Source organism: Podarcis tiliguerta (genome assembly GCF_965153285.1).
Source record: "Podarcis tiliguerta genome assembly, chromosome: 1".
In the NCBI taxonomy this organism is placed as follows: Eukaryota; Metazoa; Chordata; class Lepidosauria; order Squamata; family Lacertidae; genus Podarcis; species Podarcis tiliguerta.
The window spans coordinates 63,166,008-63,189,605 of record NC_139534.1 but is presented as its reverse complement, the minus strand read 5'-3'; the positions used below and the strand labels follow the sequence as shown (position 1 = coordinate 63,189,605).

Below are 23,598 nucleotides of genomic sequence, written 5' to 3'. Positions count from 1 at the left end.
TTGAGCCCTGTGCATGCCGATCAAAAGGTCAGTGATTCGAATTCCTGCAATGGGGTGAGCTCCCGTTGCTCGGTCCCAGCTCCTGCCAACCTAGCAGTTCGAAAGCACACCCAAAAGTGCAAGTAGATTAATAGGTACCACTCCGGCAGGAAGGTAAACAGCGTTTCCGTGTGCTGCTCTGGTGTCAGTGTTCCATTGCTTAGTCATGCTGGCCACATGACCTGGAAAAACTGTCTGCGGAGCAGACAAACGCCGGCTCCCTCGGCCTGTAAAGCGAGATGAGCACCACAACCACAGAGTCGTTCGTGACTGGACTTAACTGTCAGGTGTCCTTTTACCTTTACCTTTATGAATCTAAACAAACAAGTGGAGTAAACAGCGTAAGGCATAGATAAACCAGAACTAGCATTATGCTGATAAATTAACCTGCATTTTTTCCCAAAAATTTTCCAGCAATACCTAATTATTAGAGGGGAGAGAGCCTTTTGGTGAAATTTTCATGTTTGGGGGCAGGGTGGCTGAGGGGTGTTTGCAAGTGTATAATTTCTCCATTGGTCTGCACTCTGAAAACCCCATAATGTCCCCATTGAGGCTTTCTTGTAAGCACAGGGAAGTTGAGAGGCTGCTGATTATGTGCTTGGCAACTGTTCATCTCTTTTTTAAAGTGTTTTTTCCTTTGAAAGAAATCAGTGCAGAAAGATTTCTTTTTAAGCTAAAAAGGAGGACTTCCCTTACGAACAAGCAAGTGTGCCAGTCTCAGGGGCTCAAAAGCCAGACTTCCTGTGATTCAAAGCTCAGGTAAACACATTGTCATGTATCTTATGGAACTGTCATGGAGAGGATAGCTGGACCTTGAGGAGGAATGAGAGGAGCTCAGGGAGCTGCCCCTGGACAACCTTTTTGCTTGCCCAGGCCCAGGACTCTGACTGTGCCCTCCTCACTCTTCAAAAGGAAGAGACTGGGTGGAATGCTGCTTGTTGGATCAACACATTAGCTTGCACTTAGCCATGCATCTATACCTCTTCTGCACCTCCTGCACCTTGTAACCTGTGCATTACATATGTACCAATCTCATCCACACGTTAAAGCATTGGGCAGAAACCATGCTGAGAGTCTGAGTACTTTAGTCCAGCAGTGAGGGCCAGGATAGACATCATAAAAGATTTCCCCATTGGGTTTCTTCAGATCAGGGAGCTGGCAGCACTGGAGAAATGCTTAATGCACATCACCAGCAGCGCCCTTGCAACAGTTAGGTAAGCTTGACCCCACACTCAACAACATTCTAAAGAAATTCTAAAGCACACTGCAAATGAAGCCAAAAAAAAACCCCTACCCATGAAAACTTCTTTTACAGGCGAACAATAATCTCAAGAAACTGGAGGACAGGTTTTAGCACAACACTAGCTAGGACTGTTGCATTGCTTATTGTTTTGAGTTACTCACTCATATGGCTGCTCATGCACCATATGAAGGGCAATTAAACAGCTGGTGCCTTTAAAGCCAGGCTTATATGCAACAACATTTTTTATGTGGGACTATGTCCCCCCTCATTAAAATAAATTGGGGCAGGGATGTTGTTTCCAGGAAGTAGATGGTAACTTGGACATAGGTCCCAATTATTTCAACATAACTTGTTTCTACATAATGGGTACACCCCGAAGAAATGCAAGAGTACATAAGTTGTACTGAAACCAGTGGAGCTAAATTACAGTTAAGTTTCCTTCAATAATTAGTACTGGATAGTGAAACGTAAGAATGATAAGGAATGTAAGCTATGCACACTTCATGGGTCTCAGAATTGTTTTATTTATGTCCCTTTATTAGTGTTTCTTAACAAATATTTTTGATGCAGTTTTAGCAAGCTTGACAAAAATAAATAAACAAAGCTTTGTTGAGCTGAAATGTTTCACATGCATTATCTCAAGAATTCTTAAAACTGCCATGTGAGGTAGGCCAATAATATTGTTACCATGCAGATGGGGATGTGGTGACTGAGGCTGAGAGAACAGTGGCTTTCCTAAGGCCATAGCTGAGGCAATATTTGAACCAGGGCTTCACAGCTCCCATTTGATTTATTTATTTATTTTATGAATCACAAATGGCACTGAGGAAGGGATCTTCATATCTCACACACACGCCGGGCTGCTTCTCTTGCCTAAATCAACCCTCCCCCAAAAGCTAAAGTGTTGTAACCAATGTTTCACCAGCAGGGTTTCACCAGTGCAACAGGACTTCCATTTCCTCTCTCCCCCTGCAGGCCTCCTGTTCTGTTCCACCAGGTCCTCCTACCTTGCAGAGCTGATTTTTGGGTGTGGAGGGGACTGGATGGGGCAGAAAAGGAAGAGGAAGACCTAAGACTCACATGAACTGGATATAGCAGAATGGGGAACTAATAGCCGCAGAGAGGATGGGCTAGATGAAGGAAACCCAGTGCCACTGTTCAAATAATATTTAAAGCACCCTACATTGATTTCATGTGTGTGTGTGTGTGTGTGTGTGTGTGAGAGAGAGAGAGAGAGAGAGAGAGAGAGAGAGAGAGAGAGGAAGATCTGATTACTAATCTGATGTGTAACATGTGGTTTGGCCCTTAAACTACAATGTCACACCAAACTTTCATAAATGAAACAACTCTTTAGGTCTGTAGATGTAACAAAAGGTTAAAGTCATCTGTCACATTTATTGGGAAACAGATTTCATTTAATAATATGAGACATGTTTGTAAACAATGCTTAAAGCGGCACAAATAAGCAAACCTATAAGACTTCTGCTTAGCCTTCTACTGATTTTAAATTTACTTTAGCTGGTCATTCGCAAAGCTATGAACTCAAAAAAAGGTAAAATGGGGACGTGGGTGTCACTGTGGTCTAAACCACTGACTTCAAGCACAATCTCAACGGCATTTTTTTCATGTCCTACAGACCAGCCAAACTGCACTACTACAGATAAACAAAAGCCATATTGTTTATACACAGACACACAAAAAACAGAGAAAGAATAAATATACATTTCCCTGCACAACTTTACTTTATAATATTTATGTTCCCATTAGCAAAAATTTAATCAGACTCTTTAAACAGTTGAAGGAGGTTTTGTTCTTTAGCCAGGGAGCAACTTGCTCACAGTGAGGTTAGGTGTTTATCAAGAACACTTTTGGAGTTTCATGTGGGCTTCTGGTGAGTAATTCAGTAAATCGAGCTGTCTGGAGCCATGTGGGTCTCGCACTGATTCAGTGGCGTAGCGTGGGTTGTCAGCACCCAGGGCAAGGCAAGTAATTTGCACCCCCTAACCCGTGAATTTGCGCCCCCTAACCCGTGGATTTGCGCCCCCTAACCCTAACCCCCAGATGTTGCGCCCGGTGCGGCCAGCCCCCCCTGCACCCCCCACGCTACGCCACTGCACTGATTCATCAAAAGCATGCAAGAGAGATGAGAGGAGTGGGGTCATAGCTCAGTAGTACAGCATATGCTTTGTAAGCAGAAGTGCCAAAGTCCAATCCCTAACATCCCTAGTTAAAGGGATTAGGTAGCAGGTGATGTGAAAGACCTTGGATAGCCACTACCAGCCAGTGTAGGCAATACTGGCATTGCAGGGCATTGGACTAGATGACCCCTGGGATACCTTCCAATTCCAATATTCTATGAAATAGTCTGACCTGGTATGCAGCTGCTTCCCATGTGCTCAGCATCAGTGATGGTGAAAATGGAGAACCTGATTTAACACATTACTTTTGGTCTTCCTGTTTTTGCTTCCAAAACATCCAGCTATGAACCTACAATGCAAGAAGCTCCAATTTGGACAATCCATCACTTGGAACATCCCAGTAAATGCATTTAAAACAAGTGGGACCTGAAACAAAATGTTGCAGCACTGAATACTCTTTGCACAAGTTGCCAAGCAGCCAGCCACACCGTCTGTTAAGATATGCCATTCCATTTCCACTCCCCTACCCAATCCCAGTTTCCCACATTTTGTGCACACCGAGGAAACTCCAAGCTCATTTGGCTGTTTTGAAGTTTTCCCTGAGTTAACGTTCAGAATAAAGGTTAGTTGTACATTAGAGCCACTATCTGGAGATAAATTGCTCCTCCAAGCTTTTTGACTATGATATTGTAAGCCCTACATGGAAAGACAGCTGCAGCAGATTGAGCAGATGAGACCACTAGTGGGTCCAATGATCAAGAAGGCAGTTTCAGCATGTGCTGTAGAGGGAAATGAGGGGCAGGTGGCAGCGGTGGAGGAAGTCTCTCTGGCACCTGTGGCGAACCACCCATAGGGGCGGAGCGAACCTCCTCATGGGGGGGGGTGCAGCACCCCTAGGGACAGGGCGCACCATGTGGCCTCAGCCACCCTACAGCTGGGGGGGAGGCAGCAGGCGGATAGAGTGGAACCTGCGGGTGCCCAAGACGTGTGGCTTGGGCATGCTGCAGGCCCAGAAGTGAGTGCTGCCCACCATTTTGTCACCCACCTCTGTGGGGGCACCTGGGGCGGGCCACACCTACCGCACCCCTCTTGCTACGCCCCTGGCAGGTGGGTCTAATCAACCTGGGAAGGTAGCCCATCTAGGAGAAGAAAAACTGATCCTAAACCTCTGTTACCTTTCAGGATATCTTTGGCAGAAAAGGGGCTTATGAATAAACCCTACACAAATCCAGAGTGGAGTCCCTACAATGGTTGAATGGCACCTTGTAAGCCTCCTTCCAGAAACTCCTGCAGGCAAGCTGGTACCAAACATCTTGTTCTGCTTTCCTTTGGACCACATCAATGAAGCCGGGGGGGGGGCATGTCTTGTCATCTGGGCAACCCAGGACCTTTGTACATACTGCTCAGGCTCGTACTCTGAGGAGGTCACTTTGGTGCTACTAACACAGCAGTTTGACTTCATCCCCAGCTTGGAGGCACACTCCATTGTCTCTCGAGACAGACGGATGCCAACTAAAGTTCCCAATCTCCCCCCATCCTCATGACGAATTAAAAATTGCTGAAAGTCTTGATGGACCACTTAATTATTTTTCTGCCTGTTTTAGCAATTTCAATGCACTGTTTTAGATTCTGTATGATTTTAACTGTATTTTTACAGAAATGCCGATGACTACCTGAATGAAGCTTGTGGACCACTGGAGGTCTACGGACCATGGTTTAAGAACCTCTGTTGTAAATCTTTCTTATTTCCAGTCATTTGCAGTGGTATGGAGAGAAAAAAGCACCAGAGTCATATGGTGAGCCATTAGTAAGTTAACAGAACTTTTAAGTGGCAGTTAGGATATTTGGATTCTACCCCCCTCCCCAAAAAAGCCCTAAGGTAAGAGTACCTTAGGTTAAGAAATTCCATTCACTACTTTCTTAAAAATACATTCTGTTCTTTTTTTCATTTCCAAGAAGGCACCTTGAAAAGTAGCTCTGATTAGACAAGCACAACTAATCTACATTTTGAAGCTATTAAGTACAGTATATTGTATTGATTGGTATTTTTGGTGGCTTTTTAATTTTGCAAGCCATGATTCAGGAAAGTGAGTGTTATTTTAAGCACACCAACATCAGGCAATAAGTCATTTGCATCAACTCCAAGAGGAATGTCAAAGGCAGCTAATGCCATGTTGTGTTACAGTATGCCTTCATATTTTTGGCTCAATTTGGCTATAATTTGTGTACAGTGGTACTTCGGGTTAAGTACTTAATTCGTTCCGGAGGTCCGTTCTTAACCTGAAACTGTTCTTAACCTGAAGCACCACTTTAGCTAATGGGGCCTCCTGCTGCCGGCGTGCCGCCGGAGCACGATTTTTGTTCTTATCCTGAAGCAAAGTTGTTAACCTGAAGCACTATTTCTGGGTTAGCAGAGTCTGTTACCTGAAGAGTATGTAACCTGAAGCGTATGTAACCCAAGGTACCACTGTATCAAGAATAATGCCCTTTCACAGCATGCCTATGAAACTAAATGTGCTTTCACTCCTAGCAAATCATAAGACAACCTGTAAGCAACAAAAAATTGGAAACCTGCAATGTAGGAGGAGGATTTGGAGTGGATAAATGGTGAGTAAAGAAAGTGTTGATCACTCCACTCCAAATCCCCCTCCTATTTTGCAGGTTTCCAAACTTCTTTTTGCCTTTCCAAATGCGCATTTTGGAGGCTCAAGGGGAGAAAAGTGATGGGGAGAGGTACAATCTAGAGTAGAGGAATGACCAGTGCAGAAAAGTTTCAATGTAGCTCAATTGGCAGAGCAGGAGACTTAATCTCAGTCATGCTGGGCAAAAAGATTCCTGCATTGTGACAGCTTGGACTAGATGACCCTCGTGGTCCCTTTCAACTCTACAACTCTATGATGATTCTAACAAATCTCCCTGGCTGCTTCTCCACTCTAGAAAGCTCCCTTCCCAAAGCTGCTTTTCCTTGGGCAGTAGCAAAGAGGGGGGTTCACACATTTGTCACTGTTTCATTTCACAAACGTTTGTATTTGTGTGCGTGCACACACACAATGTGTTGTCAGAGTTCTGAATAATGAATCGAATTGTGCTGACAGATGGCTAGTTTAAATAATTATCTCATGAACAACAATTTATGAACTCTGGTACTTGTAACCAGCGTAAGAAGTTCTCAGCATACAATGCCTTGTTTTGCTCAATGCATTAGGAATGAATGGAACACACAGAGAGAAGTTAAAGCACAGCTCATCAAATAGAGAGTGTATCTGCATGGACCTTTAGCACAGAAGCCACAGTGGTGCACCCCACCTGCAGAACAGGTACCTAGCCAGAGTAAAGGATATCTACAATTGCCATCTTCTGAAGCTGTCTCTCTCCCCCCACCCCCGGCAACCTAGCATCTGTTGACATTAGTCCTGGAAATAACTTATCTGCACACGCACCTGTAAGGGAGTACCTTATGTGCTTAAAGGAAAGGATTTATCTGTAGCAAACGTTATGCATGAATCTAGGCAATTAAATGTTACAGGCAGACAGCGCCTACAATTAGGCTGCAATGCTCGGAATACTTTCCTGGCAGCAAACTTCATGGAACACAATGCAACTTACTTCCAATAAAGTATGCCAAGGCTTGGTCTGTTAAATATCTGATGAGACACTGTGAGAGTTTTCCTAAGAGCTGCTAAAGCGTAAGGTATATAGGACATAAAAACATGTGCTCTTGGATGAGGCCATATTGTGGGGGCTGTTGTTTTTGTTTGTTACTACAGTATGTTATGCATTTTATGTTTTTAGATAGTAAGTTGCCCTGCGATCATCAGGTGGAGGGTGGTATAGAAATTAATCAAATAAATAATCCAGCCCTGCATCCTGTTCTCACAATGGCCAACTGGAGGCCTGTGGGAAACCTGCAAGGGGAATCTGAGCACAAGAGCACTCTTGCCCTCCTGTGGTGTCCAGCAAATGGTATTCAAAAGCATTGCTGCCTCCAACTGTGAGGGCAGAGCATAGCCATCACAGCTAGTCACCATCGACAGCCCTCTCCTCCGTTGCCCGATGCGCTTTTAAAGCCATCCAAGTCTGTGGCGATCACTGTGTCCTGTGGGAGGGAGTTCCGCGGTTTAACTAATGCACTGTGTGAAAACGTTTCTTTTATCTGTCCTGGATCTTCCTACATTAGGCTTCATCAGATTGTCCGTGACTTCTGGTATGAGAAAAGCCTGTCTCTACTCACTTTCTCCACGCCAGGCATAATTTTAGAAACTTCTCTCAAGCCACCTCTCATTCCCTTTTTTCTCTAAACTCAAAAGTCCCAAACGCTGCAAGCTCCCCCCCCCCCCATGGCTCCAGGAGGAAGGCTGGTTGGGGGGCAAAGGAGGCGTGCGGCTTCAGCAACAGCTGCCTCACTCCCGCAGGAGGATGCTGACCTAGTAGGTCGGGCTGCCACCCTCAGCATCCTTACTAGGTCAACTTCGGTCGGAAAAGTCCGCCGGGTAAACACGCGTCGCGCGAGGGCTGCCAATCTCCGGTGGGCGGGGCTCCGGCGGGCGCCGAGCGAGCCGCGCGCCCTTGGCGAGCGTGCGCCGGGCTCCCCGAAGCCCTTTTCCCGCCTTTTCTTGACAGAAAACGACGAGAAGCCTGTCTGCCCGCCCGCCCGCCCTCCCGGCTCCTTGACCCCGGGAGCCGGCGCCGGGCTCTTCGAGGAAGAAGGGGGGCCCTTATGAGGGGGGGGGTCGCTTCTAAGCAAAACCTCAGCAAAAAGCCGTTGGGACTCACACAGTGAAGTGATAGACGAAGCACTTCCAGCCGGTGGGTCTCTCCAGGAAGTTGTAGACCCTGCCTTGGATGTGGCTGCGGCTCAGCAGAGGTCTGCGGACGCTGTAGATGGAGACGCGCGGGTCGAAGCTGACCGGAGGGCGAGGGTAGTCGCCGCCTCCGCCGCTCATGGCCACGGTGGCTTCGGGCCCCTCGACGTACCGCGCGCGCTGCTGAGTCGCGCAGCCGGTGCCGCCGGGCGCCGTCGTCCCCCCCGCGGGCGCGGAGAGCGAGAAAGGCGCGTAGTGCGCGTTGGCGGCGTTCTCGGCCAGCTCCAGAGCCGAGGGTTTCATGCTGCCTTTCCTGGACGTGACGGACAGGCGCCCCAAGCTCCACGGCTTCCTCTCCGCCTTGGGCGAGGAAGGAGAAGACATCGTAGAGGCGCGCGCGGAGGCGGAGGGGGCGGGCGGGATGCGGCGCGAGGCAGCGAGCGCGACGCGTCTCTCGCTCGCTCTCCTTCCCCCGCGGCCTCCGCTCAAGTCCCCGAGAGCTCGCCTTGGCCCCGCCCACTCCGGGGGAGGGCTCCTCGGGGAAGGCCCCTGCTCCCTCCGCCTCGCCGCTGCCAGCAGCCACCCAAGGAGCCCCGGGGGCAGCGCAGCGGCGGCTGCTCGTTCCTTACTCGCGCAAGACGGCCGAGACTTTCCGCAGCTGTGCAACAAGTAGATCTTCAGCAGGTGCAGAACTTGGGTGATTCATGAGTAGTGGCATCTTCCTTGCCCTAAACCTGGCAGGCGTTGTGCAATCAACTGGAAGAAAATCCCTGCCATCCAGAGGAGCGCTGGCGAAATCAAAGCAATGTGCCGTTTTGATTACATTTATCTCTTATATATACTATTTTCCTTTTTATCTTTTATATTCCTTTGAGGTAGGTTAGGCTGAGAGAGGGCCATGACGCGGAGGTGTTTGTTTTTGTGGTGTGTGTTTTTTGCAGATGCCGAGGGGGCGACGTAGCAGGGTGGGTGAGCAAATGATCTGTGAAACAGCAATTCCCTAGTTTGGCTCTCACCCCCTGCATCAAACTCACTAGGGCTGCAATCATATAGTCATTTATTACCTGGGAGTAAGTCTTATTGAATTCAGTGGGATTTATTTCTGAATAGACATGTACGGGGCATGGGCGTAGCAAAGGGGCGGTAGGGGGGCAGTTGCCCTCCCCCAAATCCATAAAAATGCATAGCTAAGTGAGGTTCGTCGTTGTCCCCAACAAGAGGCCTGCCCCCATTTCAAAAATCCTGGCTACTCCCATGGTATGGGGGCTGTGCCTTTGGTATATTCCTGTTTTCAGCCTCAGTGTGTGCCATCTCTGTACAGTAGTACCTCAGGTTAAGTACTTAATTCGTTCCGGAGGTCTGTACTTAACCTGAAACTGTTCTTAACCTGAAGCGCCACTTTAGCTAATGGGGCCTCCTGCTGCCGCCGCGCTGCCGGAGCACGATTTCTGTTCTCATCCTGAAGCAAAGTTCTTAACCAGAGGTAGTATTTCTGGGTTAGCGGAGTCTGTAACCTGAAGCGTATGTAACCCAAGGTACCACTGTACTATTAAGACAACCAGGGACCACCACCACCCCTTTAACTCAAAAGGGGAAACCTGTGTTCTAGGGGCTACATGTGACTCCACTTAACTTCATTTATGAGTCTTTTCCTGACTTTTTAAAAGCCTCCCTTTATTTTTATGTAGTTTCAGAATGATTGGTCTTTATTCCAGATTAGTTATCCAGAACACATTTGTCATCAGTTTCAGCTCCGCCCACTGTCAGCATGTGGCCTCTGGCAGATTCCACATACAGAGAGAGAGAGAGAGAGAGAGAGAGGTAGGTGGGGGGAGAAAGAGAATGTTCCTCAGCAGGAAAAAAAAAAAAATTGTCCACACCTGCTTTACATGGTTGTGGGAATTACTGATATAATGTGTGTATAGATCCTTGAACATGGCAAAGAACAATTCAAAAAGAAATACAGTACATGGTAAACACCCTTGATGTACAGGTTGATATCCCAAGAAGCCCTGCCCTCTTGGAACCTTATAAATTGAAACTTGAGTGCTTACTCACACTTCCATCTCTTGGTAGGTTGGCAGCTGCCCATCAGCAGAACCTCTCGCAAGAAATAATGTAGTGATGGGCAGAGATGAAGTACTGCCACTTATTTCACAACAGAGATTGTGATATCCTGTACTGTAGGAATCATAGAATCACTGAATCACAGAATTGTAGAGTTGAAAGTGACCACAAGTGTCATCTAGTACAACCCCCTGCATTGCAGTAATCTTTTGCCCAACTATGTGCTAGTATGTTGCATGCCAAATATATAAGGCTTTTTTCTTCCGCTTCTAGACATAAACCCAACAAATAACCTAATAAGAAGAGCTAGGTTACATTAGCATGCCACTTTTATTTCAGAAAAAATCCAAATCTCTTATTTACAGCCAAAATATTGAGCAAACTCTTGAGACTTAGGCTGGATGTTAAAGGAAAGAAAGAGAGAGAGCATGGGAGAAATGACTTGTTATTGCAGCCATAATGTTTGTATTGGTCAAAAGTTCATAGTCTTAGCAGGGGCATAGCTATGGGGATGTGACTGTGGAGGCTGCCATGAAGTCCCAGCGCTTAGCAGTCCAAGTACGTGCCCAGCTTACTACGTCAAGCAGCAGCAGGATGGACCATTTGCACACCAGTGTCACTTGCAGGGTCACTTGGCATAGCAGGATGAGGCTCTTGCAGACAATTCCTGTGCTGCTATTTATAACACATCTACTACTTCTAAAAATAGCCTCAATGTGATTTACAATAAAAAGGTATGCACTGAAATAAACAGCATTAAGGAGGGGCAGACTAACAAAAAGGTAAAACAAAATGAAGTGCTGGTACAGCCACAGCCATAATACCAACACACACACACACATCCATGATGCTAAGTGTAAGGGGTTAGGATGCAGAGGAGCCAAGCTGCTATGGAAGCTCCCTCGTGTGGCTGCCAGTCAGTGTAAGGGCTGTTGAAACAGCATCCACTGAAGTCCATGGTGGTCCATTTCCTGGTGAAGGGTCCAATGTGGGCCCTTCTGCTGCATCAGCCTGGAACAAAATAAGGGGGGGGGGTTATTGTCACTTCACCTTCTGCCCTAGCCAGCAGGAGCTGGTGGTGAATTCACTGCTCTACTGTACACCCAGACTCAGTTCAGTTTGCTCTACCTATTGCTAGAATCACTGCAGGGGTCCCACCACCATGTCTGAACGTAATAAGACAGGAAGTGGCTCACAGAAGTTGTTCCAATTTAGGCAATACTGAGCTCGAGATAGACAAATGTTTTGACAGTATACAGCGGCTTATACCAACATTCTTCTTAAGTCCTAATTCTACTGTTTGATTCATTCTCGGTGTAATTCCTCTGCAACATATCAAGGAAGAATTTGTAGCTTGCCTTTTTAAGGCAATGGATGCTCTCTTCTGAGAATCTGGAAAACAAAATAGGGGCACAGAGTTGCTTAAAAAAAAGAGGCAAGAATTGTGCTCTCATACCTAGGCTGAATTCTATAGTTATTAACCCAGCCTACTGCTTACACATTGCACTGCAAAACAATCTGATGCCTAGTTAAGCCAAGAAGCATGGTTCGCAGCATTCAGACATTTACAACAAACCAATAAGAGTCTGCTTTGAGTGTAACTTAAGATGAAGTTGTCACAATTAAGTAGCCTAGCAAGCTTAGTGAGCCAAAATTATTACATTTTTTTCAATATAAACTTCAACTTGCATTATGCTGTTTATCTACTATAGAGCTTTTCAGTCTTTGTTTTATTTCCTATGTAGATGTTTGAAGTTCATGTAGCTGCTACAAGTAAGAGAGTTGCCAAACAACATAAATCTTGGAACATACACTTGCTTAAACAAACACCCCCCAACACTGGCTGTATTGCTGGCTTGCCTGAAATAAAAGTTTGCTCTTCTGTTAGATTGGTTTATGATGACATGTTTTTCAAACATTATCACCCTAAATCTGGCTCCTTACCATCATGTACTTTTGTGGAACCCCTGATTAATTGGTTAAGCTGTCTTCTTGCCAGGCTATGTGAGGGTTTGGCACAGTAACGCATTTTAACGCGTGAAGTAATAGCTGCTTCTAATAAGACAAATGATTTGCACCTTAGATACAAGAGCTCAAGCACTCCAGTGCAGAAGCAATTAGCTAACAAAGACAACTCCAAGAGCAGAAGGCGCACATATCCTTTGATCAGAAAGTCTGCTTTCCTTTTGAGCTTGATGGAGAATAGAACTAGTTAACAAGCTCCTTTCCCAGAGCTGTGCTGAGTTCAAGGGTTATACTGGTGCTTAGACAAAAATGTTGCAGCAAGATAAGGTACTATATATATTATATACCTTGTTATTTTCGGCTCTATTCAAAGGCGGTTCAGAAGTTCTCCAGATGCTTTGCATGAGTATGGCTGCTCCCTTCCGATAAACACTGATTTACAATGTATTATAATAATAATAAATTGTTCCTGCAGTGATAACACTTTTACAAGCCACACTTAAAGCTTACTAAGACAACACTTAAGGGCTTCAAATTATGCTGGAAGACTCCTGTGCCAACAAATGTCACAAAACATGACGTCACCTCACAGTCACAGCATCATGACACTGACATCACAGCCCAGGTAACTAGGGCAATAGTTGTGAGTGCTGCGCCTCTGTATGTGTGTGATCCTAATCCCATATATCATCATAATAGTTCTTCTGTGTGGTAAAAGAGGGAGTCGGCTGAAGAGCCTTAGATCACTTTAACAACTATTTTAACTTATATGGCTCCTCCCCGCCACCTCTCTCACATACACCCCAAATTCTGGGAGCTGTGGTTCATTGAGGGGTCTGAGAATTCCGCTGGAGTGATGAAATGATTATTAAAGCAGTTTAGGTTTGTAGCATAAATATGCTGATACTAATATGCTTTACAGCTAGGGCACCTTCATGATAATTTTATACACTTTTCAGTTTCACTGAGGGCTGCTGCCCCTGCTCACTCTGCTTGTTACCCCTGCCTACCCTTCTGCCAAATGCCCTTCCCCCATACTAGACCAAGCCCCCCTCCCCCGGTCTTTATACGTCACCTACCTGGGTCATCACCTATCCTCCCTCTGCCCCTGTACAATTATCTTTGTATTTTGCCTGATAAAAGTTTTCCTAACCTCACACATAGTGGTGGCCCAACGCAAACTACCACCATGCATATTTTTGCATCACTTGGATCCATGCTGTTGGATACAAAAAAAAAAGCTTTTTGCTGGATTTGGGGCAAAGTTAGAAAACGAACGGTGCTTTTGCTCTTGAGTTATTTATGGGTAATAATGACTGGAAAGATAACATGTCACAGTTGTCTACCTACAACATGTTACTTCTACCACAATTTAACATTTATAGTATGCACAAATAACGTCATATAGAGGAACAACTCATCAAAACAAATTACTTCATTCACTATAATGCCTGACAAGTGATCTCATGTTGACTCTGTATGAAGAAATATATGCTATGATAATAACAGCACTGATTTCCTCCCTACTGCCCCTAGATTTATATAAGGTTCAATGGGAAAGTTTATGTTTTGCTGCTCTAGGTGTGAAAACTCCCAGAATATATATATACAGTATTTAAGTTTGCATGTGGCTAAAAATCTATAGTCCCATATAATGAAATTAATATATGTTTCTTCTAACAAATGCAGGTAGCACAGTAAATAATCAAGAAAATATTAAAAATAATGCTTGGGTCAAATATCAAAACCTGAAACCCAGAATAATGTAATTGAGGTCAATGGGATTGTTCCAGAGTAAGTGGCTTAAGAACTGTGACAGCCTATTGCAGCCTAGAGTGGCGATACTGTTAATTACATAATAAGCATTTGGAATCCAGGAAATAATTCCTTCAATTATAAAGAGCAGAGGTGGAATGTTATGTGGAGCATGCAGTATCTTCAAATGCAAACACTTGTTTATATAATACATATGTTGCAATTGCTGATTCCTTCTGAAGCATAAATATCTTGCCCTTACAAATCATAAACACTGTGTTGTTTCTATTATTATTTATTATTATACATTGCATCAAAGCTCCCATGTCTGTATTTGTTACCTTTTGTCCTTTGTACACAATTCAAAGTGCACACCCTCTCCCTCTCTCTCTCTCTCTCTCTCACTCACTCACACACACACACACCCATTCCAGAGCAATTTGTTCCATACAGAGTGCATTCCACAAATTTCCTCCAAGCATGTGCAGAGTGTTGTACCATGGCTATGTATGCATTCTCCTTGGCCTCAAGCATGGCAACGGGGTCATAGTGACAAGGGTGCTGTTGTTTTCATCACTATCCCTTTGCCATGCTAAAGACCTAGATAAAAAGTAAAGGTAAAGGACCCCTGGACAGTTAAGTCCAGTCAAAAGTGACTATGGGGCATGGCACTCATCTTGCTTCCAGGCCGAGGTAGCCGGTGTTTGTCTACAGACAGCTCTCCGGGTCTTGTAGCCAGCATGACTAAACTGCTTCTCGCACAACGAAACAGGCGGATGAGTGCCAGAGCGCAGGGAAACGCTGTTTAACTTTCTGCCACAGCTGTACCTATTTATCTACTTGCACTGGCATACTTTCGAACTGCTAGGTTGGCAGAAGCTGGGACAGAGCAATGGGAGCTCACCTTGTTGCGCGGATTCGAACTGCCAACCTTCCGATCAGCAAGCCCAAGAGGCTTGGAGGTTTAGACCACACCACCACCCACTCACGCTAGAGACCTAGGCTTATGCAGCGCCTCTCTGGGTGTGTCTGGACTGGGCTACAGAACCCATTTCAGATGTTGCAATCCAAATGTGACAAAATTGAATGCAATTGTGGTTCTGCTCAAACTTTTCAGAGCTGAACCAAGTTATTCAAATGGTGTGTTTCCTGCCACCCCAATCTTCAAGTGGTGCAAGTTTTCAGGGGGTCCAGGTGCTTAAGTAGGGTTCTGTTTCTAAGGAATGAGGGACAGTAAAGACTGTGGTGTCTTTATTATATGTGGTTTATTTTCACATACATATAACAACCTGAGCTTATGATGGATGGGCTCACAGCATTAACACCCCAGAAGGTTTGTTCTTCCCATAGTCCCAGTCTTGGATTCAAGCAGAGATCAAGCATGATTCTCATTCTCTTTCTTCTACCTGCTTCTAGCCCAGTGCACTCTCCTATCTCTTTCTCAATCTCTCACAGACACACACACTTTTGTCTTTCCCACTTCCAGCCAGATGAGGGAGAGGGAACCCACCCATTTGCCCTCTGGCACAAAGCCACTTCCTTCTGTTATACTTACAACCATGCTTAGGCCCACCAAGAAGCAGGCCTGGCTGCTTCAACAATTGAATCCTCCATTAGATTTTAACCTTTGCTGAATCTAGGACCCCAGGAATTAAAAGGGACTCAGGCATCATACAGCCTGACCTCCTCTCCCCTAGCCCAAATTCACATCTTCACATAAGACTTGGAACTTGTCCCCGTCCCCCCGTGTTTCTCAATATGCTGAATTCTTCACCCAGTACATTTTCTATACAGTGGTACCTCGGGTTAAGTACTTTATTCATTCCAGAGATCCGTACTTAACCTGAAACTGTTCTTAACCTGAAGCACCACTTTAGCTAATGGGGCCTCCTGCTGCCGCCACACCGCCAGAGCATGATTATTGTTCTCATCCTGAAGCAAAGTTCTTAACCTGAAGCACTATTTCTGGGTCTGTAACCTGAAGCGTATGTAACCCGAGGTACCACTGTATTTGTGTGTTTCCATCTTACCTTCTAACTCAGGTATGTGTGAAGTTTAATGTGACGATTTCACACCACTATTTCCCCCCTCTTCAAATAACCACTCATTTTGTTATTTTCTTCTTCAACAAGATAGAGAGCTAGGATTCAGAAATATGAAAACAGATTTTACCAGTACTGCAGATCCATTATATGTTAGAAATATTTGTTTAGTGTTGTAAGAGTCATATCCTTCATCTTTGCCAAACAAGGTGATCTGTTGTGTATGATTGAGAGAAATATACTGTACTTTCTTGTGGATATTAGTATTCATATTTAATTTCCCTTTATCTTATGTATGATCTGGGCTGGCCTTTCGTATTTTGGCACACACTAGCAAAACATTAAAATATCCTCCATGGGACCTTGAAACTCCTAGCTCTCCTCATTAATTCTGACAGGCCATGAAACTGTTTTTTTCATCTCCCTACTATGTCAACCAGCGGGAAGGTAAACGGTGTTTCCGTTTGCTGCGCTGGCTCGCCAGATGCAGCTTGTCACGCTGGCCACGTGACCCGGAAGTGTCTGCGGACAGCGCTGGCTCCTGGCCTATAGAGTGAGATGAGCGCACAACCCTAGAGTCTGGCAAGACTGGCCCGTACAGGCAGGGGTACCTTTACCTTTACCATGTCAACTACTGGTAATTATGCATAATTTGAAGGGAGTAACTAGCAGCCAGCAATCAATTCAGCAGCAATTTAGGTGGGTTCTTTTAGCTATTCCTTCATATTGAAGAGAGTTCTTTGGCTATTACCTATACAAAAGAAATAAAACACAATTATTTATGTTAACCTCCCTGATGCAAGTCATTGCCCATAGTCACACTGGGTCACCTTTCTCCTCAGTGTCTCTCAGTTTATTCTGGCTACCTGGTGATAGCGATGTGCTGCTTAGCCCTAAAAGCTTCCTTTTTATTTGTTTTATTTGTGCAATATCTTGCCCAATGAAGAGTTCTGATAACTTTAAAGCTTTCACATTTTTGTAGCATTTCATTTGTCCCAATAAAGGTATTGGTGAACTGTTGATTTTGGATTTTGTTTTCATGAACCTTGGCTTTGTGCGAACTTTTGGTCTTGTCTTCCTCTCCTTCCCCTTTGATGCTATGTAGAGATCCAGCACACTTCCACTATCCACATGGGGACGACCCACCTGAATAGGGCCTGTGTAGGTAAAAGCTAGTGTGCACAGGCCAAAATTGTGGGGTTGACCCCCAGATTTTCTTGTGGCGACTCTACAATTCTGTATTACCCTTACCTCTACCATGAGAGATACAACCAGCCACCTCCATTGCTATAGCTTTGGCAGACACCAAAAATGTTTTTATGCATGACTGCTTTTAATGAGGATATGCAAAAGGCAGAGTCCTCTGTTTTTAGTGGGGTGACCAGCCAAGAGAACAGGATTAGAAGCTGGGACTTGTATCCAATATAGTAACCATCTGGCCAATACAAGGATTTATGCTTGTACAATGGAACTTTCTCAACACTCCTCCTTTTAGCACTCACTCCATACCCTCCTTAAATCTGCTCCGAGATGTGTGTGAGATGTGTTATGAGCACAACTCCTTTCTGTGAACCGCCCTGAGACCTCCGGATATAGGGTGATATATAAATTCAATAAATTGCAATCCCGTGGACCTATCCATTCTTAAGGAAATCAGCCCTGAGTGCTCACTGGAAGGACAGATCCTGAAGCTGAGGCTCCAATACTTTGGTTACCTCATGAGAAGACTTCCTGGAAAACTCCATGGTGTCGGGAAAGATTGAGGGCACAAGGAGAACGGGACGACAGAGGACAAGATGGTTGGACAGTGTTCTCGAAGCTACCAGCATGAGTTTGACCAAGCTGCGAGAAGCAGTGGAAGACAGGAGTGCCTGGCATGCTCTGGTCCATGAGGTCACGAAGAGTCGGACACGACTAAACAACAACAAAAGAGGCTTCTGCTATAGTGACAGTGGGAAGATTTTGATTCTACACCAGTTTCACTGTGGGATCCCCATATTGCTAGATGAAGTGCTTCTCTGAAAAATTCTACAGAAAAACCAATTGTGTGTCATGTCTTGATTAGGGTAACAACAACGTAAATTCAATAAATGACAACAACAACAACTCCCAGTGGAGGATTTGTAGTGCCCTGGATTTGCACAAAGTCAATGCAGGGGTGAGTAAAAGAGAAGACAGGTTGCACATCAGCTGTGGCTGTGGTATGGAAACAAGAAGGAAGGAACGCTGAGAGGGTGAAAGTGGTGGTTTAAAAGCAACTGCAGAGATCCTTCACACAATGTAGTTCACTCCTAGCAGCGTGTGTTGTCTTCAACAGGAAGTTCCAGATTCAACACAGTAGTTTGGAACATATATTTTATTACAGGCACACACCCATACATGAACAACATCCATCAACTGAACTTAACCTTCTCTAACTGAACAAAGAAACTGACAGGCTTGCTCATAAGAATCTATTCATCTTGGAAAGACAGTACCATATATCATCCTAGGGTGGGTGTGCAAAGGGAGCTGCAGAATAGGAGAGAGGAGAAGGCATGGAAATGGGGGTGGTCAGCATACAACAAGAAAGTTGAGAAAAGGAAAGAGGAGGAAGGAATAATAATAATAATAATAATAATTTTATTATTTATACCCCACCCATCTGGCTGTGTTTCCACAGCCACTCTGGGTGGCTTACAGCATATCTAAAAACATAATAAAAACATCAGGCATTAAAAACCTTGATACAGGGCTGCCTTCAGATGTCTTCTAAAAGTTGTGTCAAAGGAAAAGGGATGGAGCAAGAAGGTGAAAATGGGTGCAAAGGGAGGTTGCAGAAAAGAAGGAAGGGGGTGGCATGGGAATGGGGCAAAAATGGAAGCAGGGATATGAAATCAAGAGTAGAATAGGAGGGGATGGTGGCTTCGTAATTGGGCAGAACTTGAAAAGGGTGCTGCAGTCTGTGGGAGGAGGAAGATGTAGGAAGTTTTGTCCTCTTTCCCTGACCTTTGCTTGTTTCATAGGTGTTTGGAAAACATTCAAAACCCTGTCAGTGGTTTCTATGTGTACTGTAGTAAAAGTACTACCATTTTAACTGGAGACTTGGAAAAGTTAGCCAAGTGTCAGGGAAATGATCATTATAAAGTGAAATTATGGACAAGGTTTCCCAACAACTATTGGAATCATTCTGAGAATAAGAGCAAACAAAGGCAAAAATGTGCAGGGAGTGTGTAAGGCATTATTTGTGACCTCCAGAAGACAGTGTTCTGGCTTCTGAGGCATGGTTAGAACACTGCGCTCCAAGACAGAAAAGCATCTGCCAGACAGAGAAAGTTCTGGCTTCTAAAATCTGCAGCTTGCAGGCAGAGATTTGGCTGGTTATTCTGAATGAATAGGGGCTTTACCAGTGCTGTTTTCTGTGGGTACTCAAGAGTACGCAGTACCAGCACCTTTTATTTTTTCAAATGTTATAAGTGTGGCACTTACTGTAACAACTTCGTAGTGAGTACTGGCACCTTTTTCCTTTAAAAAGCACTGGGCTTTATTCAGTGGTAGCTTCCTGCTTGAGGAAAGCATTTCTGCTATTGCAACGGAAGACACCTAGTTTTCACTGATTGCTTGCTACTTATAGCAGTCCTACGGAGCATATCCCATACTATTGGAGCAGGGATCTAGTCCAGGGGTCAGCAACCTTTTTCAGCTGTGGGCCAGTCCACCATCCCTCAGACCATGTGTGAGGCCAGACTATATTTTTTTTTGGGGGGGGGGGGGAATGAACGAATTCCTATGCCCCACAAATAACCCAGAGATGCATTTAAAATAAAAGCACACATTCTACTCATGTAAAAACACGCTGATTCCCAGACCGTCTGCAGGCTGGATTGAGAAGGTGATTGGGCCGCATCCAGCCCACAGGCCTTAGGTTGCCTACCCCTGATCTAGTCCTTAAGGGCAGCTTTCCGGGAAACACAGGAGGACTGCAGCAGGTAGAGGGATTGGTGAAAACCAGGTGCTCAATCTTGCACAAGTGGAAGTGCTTTTCACTAGCATTAACCCCTCACCGTGTCTCAGTTCCTCCTACTTCTAGCACTCAATTCTCCCCAACATCCTTGCAGCACAGAATTGCACTTCACTTATTTTAGGGTCTATGTGAAAGGCACCCACTTTCACCACCCAGGGCCAGCCCTTCCATTAGCCAGTAGGGAGGATGGCCTGCTTCAGACAGAAGTTTCTTAAACACGGCTAAAATGCAACAAATCAAAATTTACTGTGTCTGAAATTACTGTGACTGAAAATTACTGTGTCTGAAAGCAGGAACATAAGAGCACTACTGCTGAATCAGATCAGCAGCTTTCCCTGTTCCTATACTTAGTTGCTACTGTTATTTAGCTACCCACCATGATCCTAAGATCTATTTTCTGGTTAGTCACCACAGGTTGAGACCCTCTTAAATTTGTATGTGAACTTGGCAGAAGGGTTTAAGCCCAAATTTGCACCAGTTTACACTTGGTACTGATTCTCATTTGCCTTGTTGTAATTGGTCTACTGATGTCATGATAGATAGCCCTTTATCCTGTACTGAGACAGATTTAAAATCAACTTCCTCTGTCCAATACAGTGGTGCCTCTACTGACGAACTTAATTTGTTCTGGAGGTCCGTTCTTAACCTGAAACTGTTCTTAACTAGAGGCGTGCTTTCACTCATGGGGCCTCTTGCTGCTGCTGTGCCGCCAGCACACGATTTCCATTCCCATCCTGGGGCAAAGTTCTCAACACTCTTCCAGGTTAGTGGAGTTTGTAACCTGAAACGTTTGTAACCTGAGGCGTTTGTAACTCGAGGTGCCACTGTACTGAAATTGGCTTCCATGTTATACTAAAGTTTAATAAGAATTAGTTACATGTTGTAAAATTGCTGGCATGGTATGCTTCTTTGGAAAAAACTATATTCAACAGCAACGCCAAATTGGAAATCTGCCCTATTATTCCATTCATGATTTTGCATGACGGGGGTGGGGTGGGGGGTGGGAGAGAAGGCAAAAGAGCTGCATCTTTGGACTCTGCGTGGAAGACAGAGAAGGGAAGAGGTGTTGATTAATGTCAAAAGCATGAAAGGACAGAAGAGACCACAGAGGAGGATCTTGGTTAAATCCATGACAAATGTGTAGGATGACTGGACCGGTGCTTGTGAAGAGGCAGAGGAAGCCAAAGAGATGAATGCCAAACAGATAAACTTGCTGCATCGGTTTATACTAATCCATCCAAATTCCTTGACCTCCAGAGGGAAGCAAACTCATGGATAGTCAGCCCTTATGTCCCTGCATCTCCACTGCCTTTACAAATGAGGCAAAGTGAGTGACTGCAGTCCACCAATAAACATGCAGACTGTTTCTGTTTTATACTTACTTTATTCTAATAGTATGATTCATCTATTTTCAATTGGAAGCAGGTGCTGCTGACTTAAATGGGACTTAGATTAACTATACACAGTTTTGCAGTCTAAGAATCCAAATAACTGAAAAAATCTCTGCTGAGAGATTGCTGCAGTCCAATCACTGCAGTGCAATCTACACTTTTATTTTATTGTTGTTAAGATGACACCATTTGTGTCTTACACCTGTTACTGCCTTGTCAACCATTAGGCTGAGGATGAATCATAACACTGCCTATCGCCAACAATGAGAGACATTATTGCCAGCAAGCTAGATTATACACGTAATGATGCAATCCTAGTTCCTTGTTTGTAGTCCACATTTCTGAAACCTCACCCTCTTGGATCTACACTATTAATTTTTTATCCTCCAGAAATTCTCACCATTGCTACAGATGCACTCCTGTTCCACTGGATGTGAGGAAAGTAGGTTGGCAAGGACAGATTTAATAGTTTTGGAGATCAAGGGTGAGCTCGCTCCAGGGCATGGGCCAAGAAATTCCCAGAAAACTCCAGTTTGGCAGAAAGAAGTTGTCCAAGACTAGTGCCCTGACAGCATGCCAAGGTAATAAGTTTCGCCCATGGGAGGTGAAGGGATCAGGAACAGGCAGTCCAAATGCCAGTTAGGGTGGAGTGAAGAAAGAAGAGCAAAGTGGCCCTCTATTATTTTATCATTCTGCTGTTTTCTTATGAATTATGTTTTTTCATTGTGAATTTAACCCACTTTAGGATTACTCTTTGGAACGCAGAGTGGGTAAGAAATGCTCTAAAGTAAAAACAAACCAAAACATGCTTAAGGTGCAATGGTGAGAAAAATGCAAGGCAGCCATTCATCACTTTGACAGGTGAAGACACTGCCCCATGAACTTTAATTGAGGTAGATGTCAAAAGAAGGGCCCAGCCTTGGAACATCCAGGGACATGTTTGGGAAAAATGGGAAGCATAATCAAGTTGCAGCAGAGTGCCATGCAGGGCGGCTCAGTAAAGACAAAATGCAGTCACCTGCGTAATACTGTATTGTGCCAGCCCTCCTATCCATGTGTTCTGAATATATGGAGGTGTGGGACTAAGCCAGCTGCCCCCTCCACACCTGACTTCTTGCATTGTGTGGGAAAATCTGAAGGAGACTGGTCAAGGGATTCAGTGGAATGTGCTTACAGTTCTTCTCATGATCAGAAACCATGACTGCGTAGGATTCTCTGTTGCAGAGAGGGCTGTAAGCATGTTTGGCCAAGAATACTTTGAGTGGAAACCACTGGGTGGCAGAGGAAATGGAGACACTCAGTGGCCCCATGCCCTGACCATGAATATACATTCAAAATGCTTATTATTGCCCCAACTTTCCACCTTTCACCTGTGATGAAGCTGGCAATGGGTTGTGGTGAAATCTGTCCTCCAGTTTCTAAAAAAAAAAAAAAACTTCCTTTACAAGAGAGACTTCCATTTTCTTCTGCTTCATTTGAAGGGCCCTTAAGCATTTCTTTATCATTTTAGTGCATGTGTGGGTTTGAACCCACCTTAGTATTGCAAGGTGGTCAAGGTAGGGTGCACCCGTGCTTCTTTCCAGGAAACATTGGCTTACACACATTGAATTACCAGTAGTTTAGTAGGTAAAAAATAGGGTAAAGGACCTCTGGATGGTTACCGTAAGTCCAGTCAAAGGCAACTGTGGGGTTGTGGTGCTCATCTCGCTTTCAGGCTGAGGGAGCCAGTGTTTGTCCACAGACAGCTTTCCGGGTCATGTGGCTAGCATGACTAAACCACTTCTGGTGCAACGGGACACCGTGATGGAAACCAGAGCGCACAGAAATGCCGTTTACCTTCCTGCAGCAGTGGTACCTATTTATCTACTTGCATTGGCATGCTTTCGAACTGCTAGGTTGGCAGGAGCTGGGAGAGAGCAACAGGAGCTCACCCCATCGCAGGGATTTGAACCGCTGACCTTCTGATCGGCAAGCCCAAGAGGCTCAGTGGTTTAGACCACAGTGCCACCTGCGTCTAGTAGTTTAGTATACCTAAAGTTGCTAGTGTAGATGGTGGCTAATGTCCATTTTTGTTTTTTAGAACATTTATAATCCCGCCTTTCAGTTACATCAATATTCAAGGTGGCTCATGAGACAACTAAAATCAGTATGAA

The 23,598-nt window shown here is 44.9% G+C and overlaps 1 protein-coding gene across 10 annotated transcripts in view; it reads right to left on the bottom strand.

The window, feature by feature from the left end:
- KCNQ1 (potassium voltage-gated channel subfamily Q member 1) overlaps positions 1–23,598 on the bottom strand; it is a 332,458-nt gene that overhangs the window by 277,428 nt on the left and 31,432 nt on the right. For 2 of the 10 annotated variants that reach the window (XM_083425015.1, XM_083425014.1), the window contains exon 3: positions 8,194–11,681. In XM_083425015.1, the coding sequence (XP_083281141.1) occupies positions 8,194–8,606 (413 nt within the window). In that variant the 5' untranslated portion in view covers positions 8,607–11,681. Of the gene's footprint in view, positions 1–8,193; positions 11,682–12,601; positions 16,501–23,598 lie in introns of those variants that run through there. The other 8 variants (XM_083425012.1, XM_083425013.1, XM_083425016.1 and 5 more) reach the window with 8 other exon arrangements.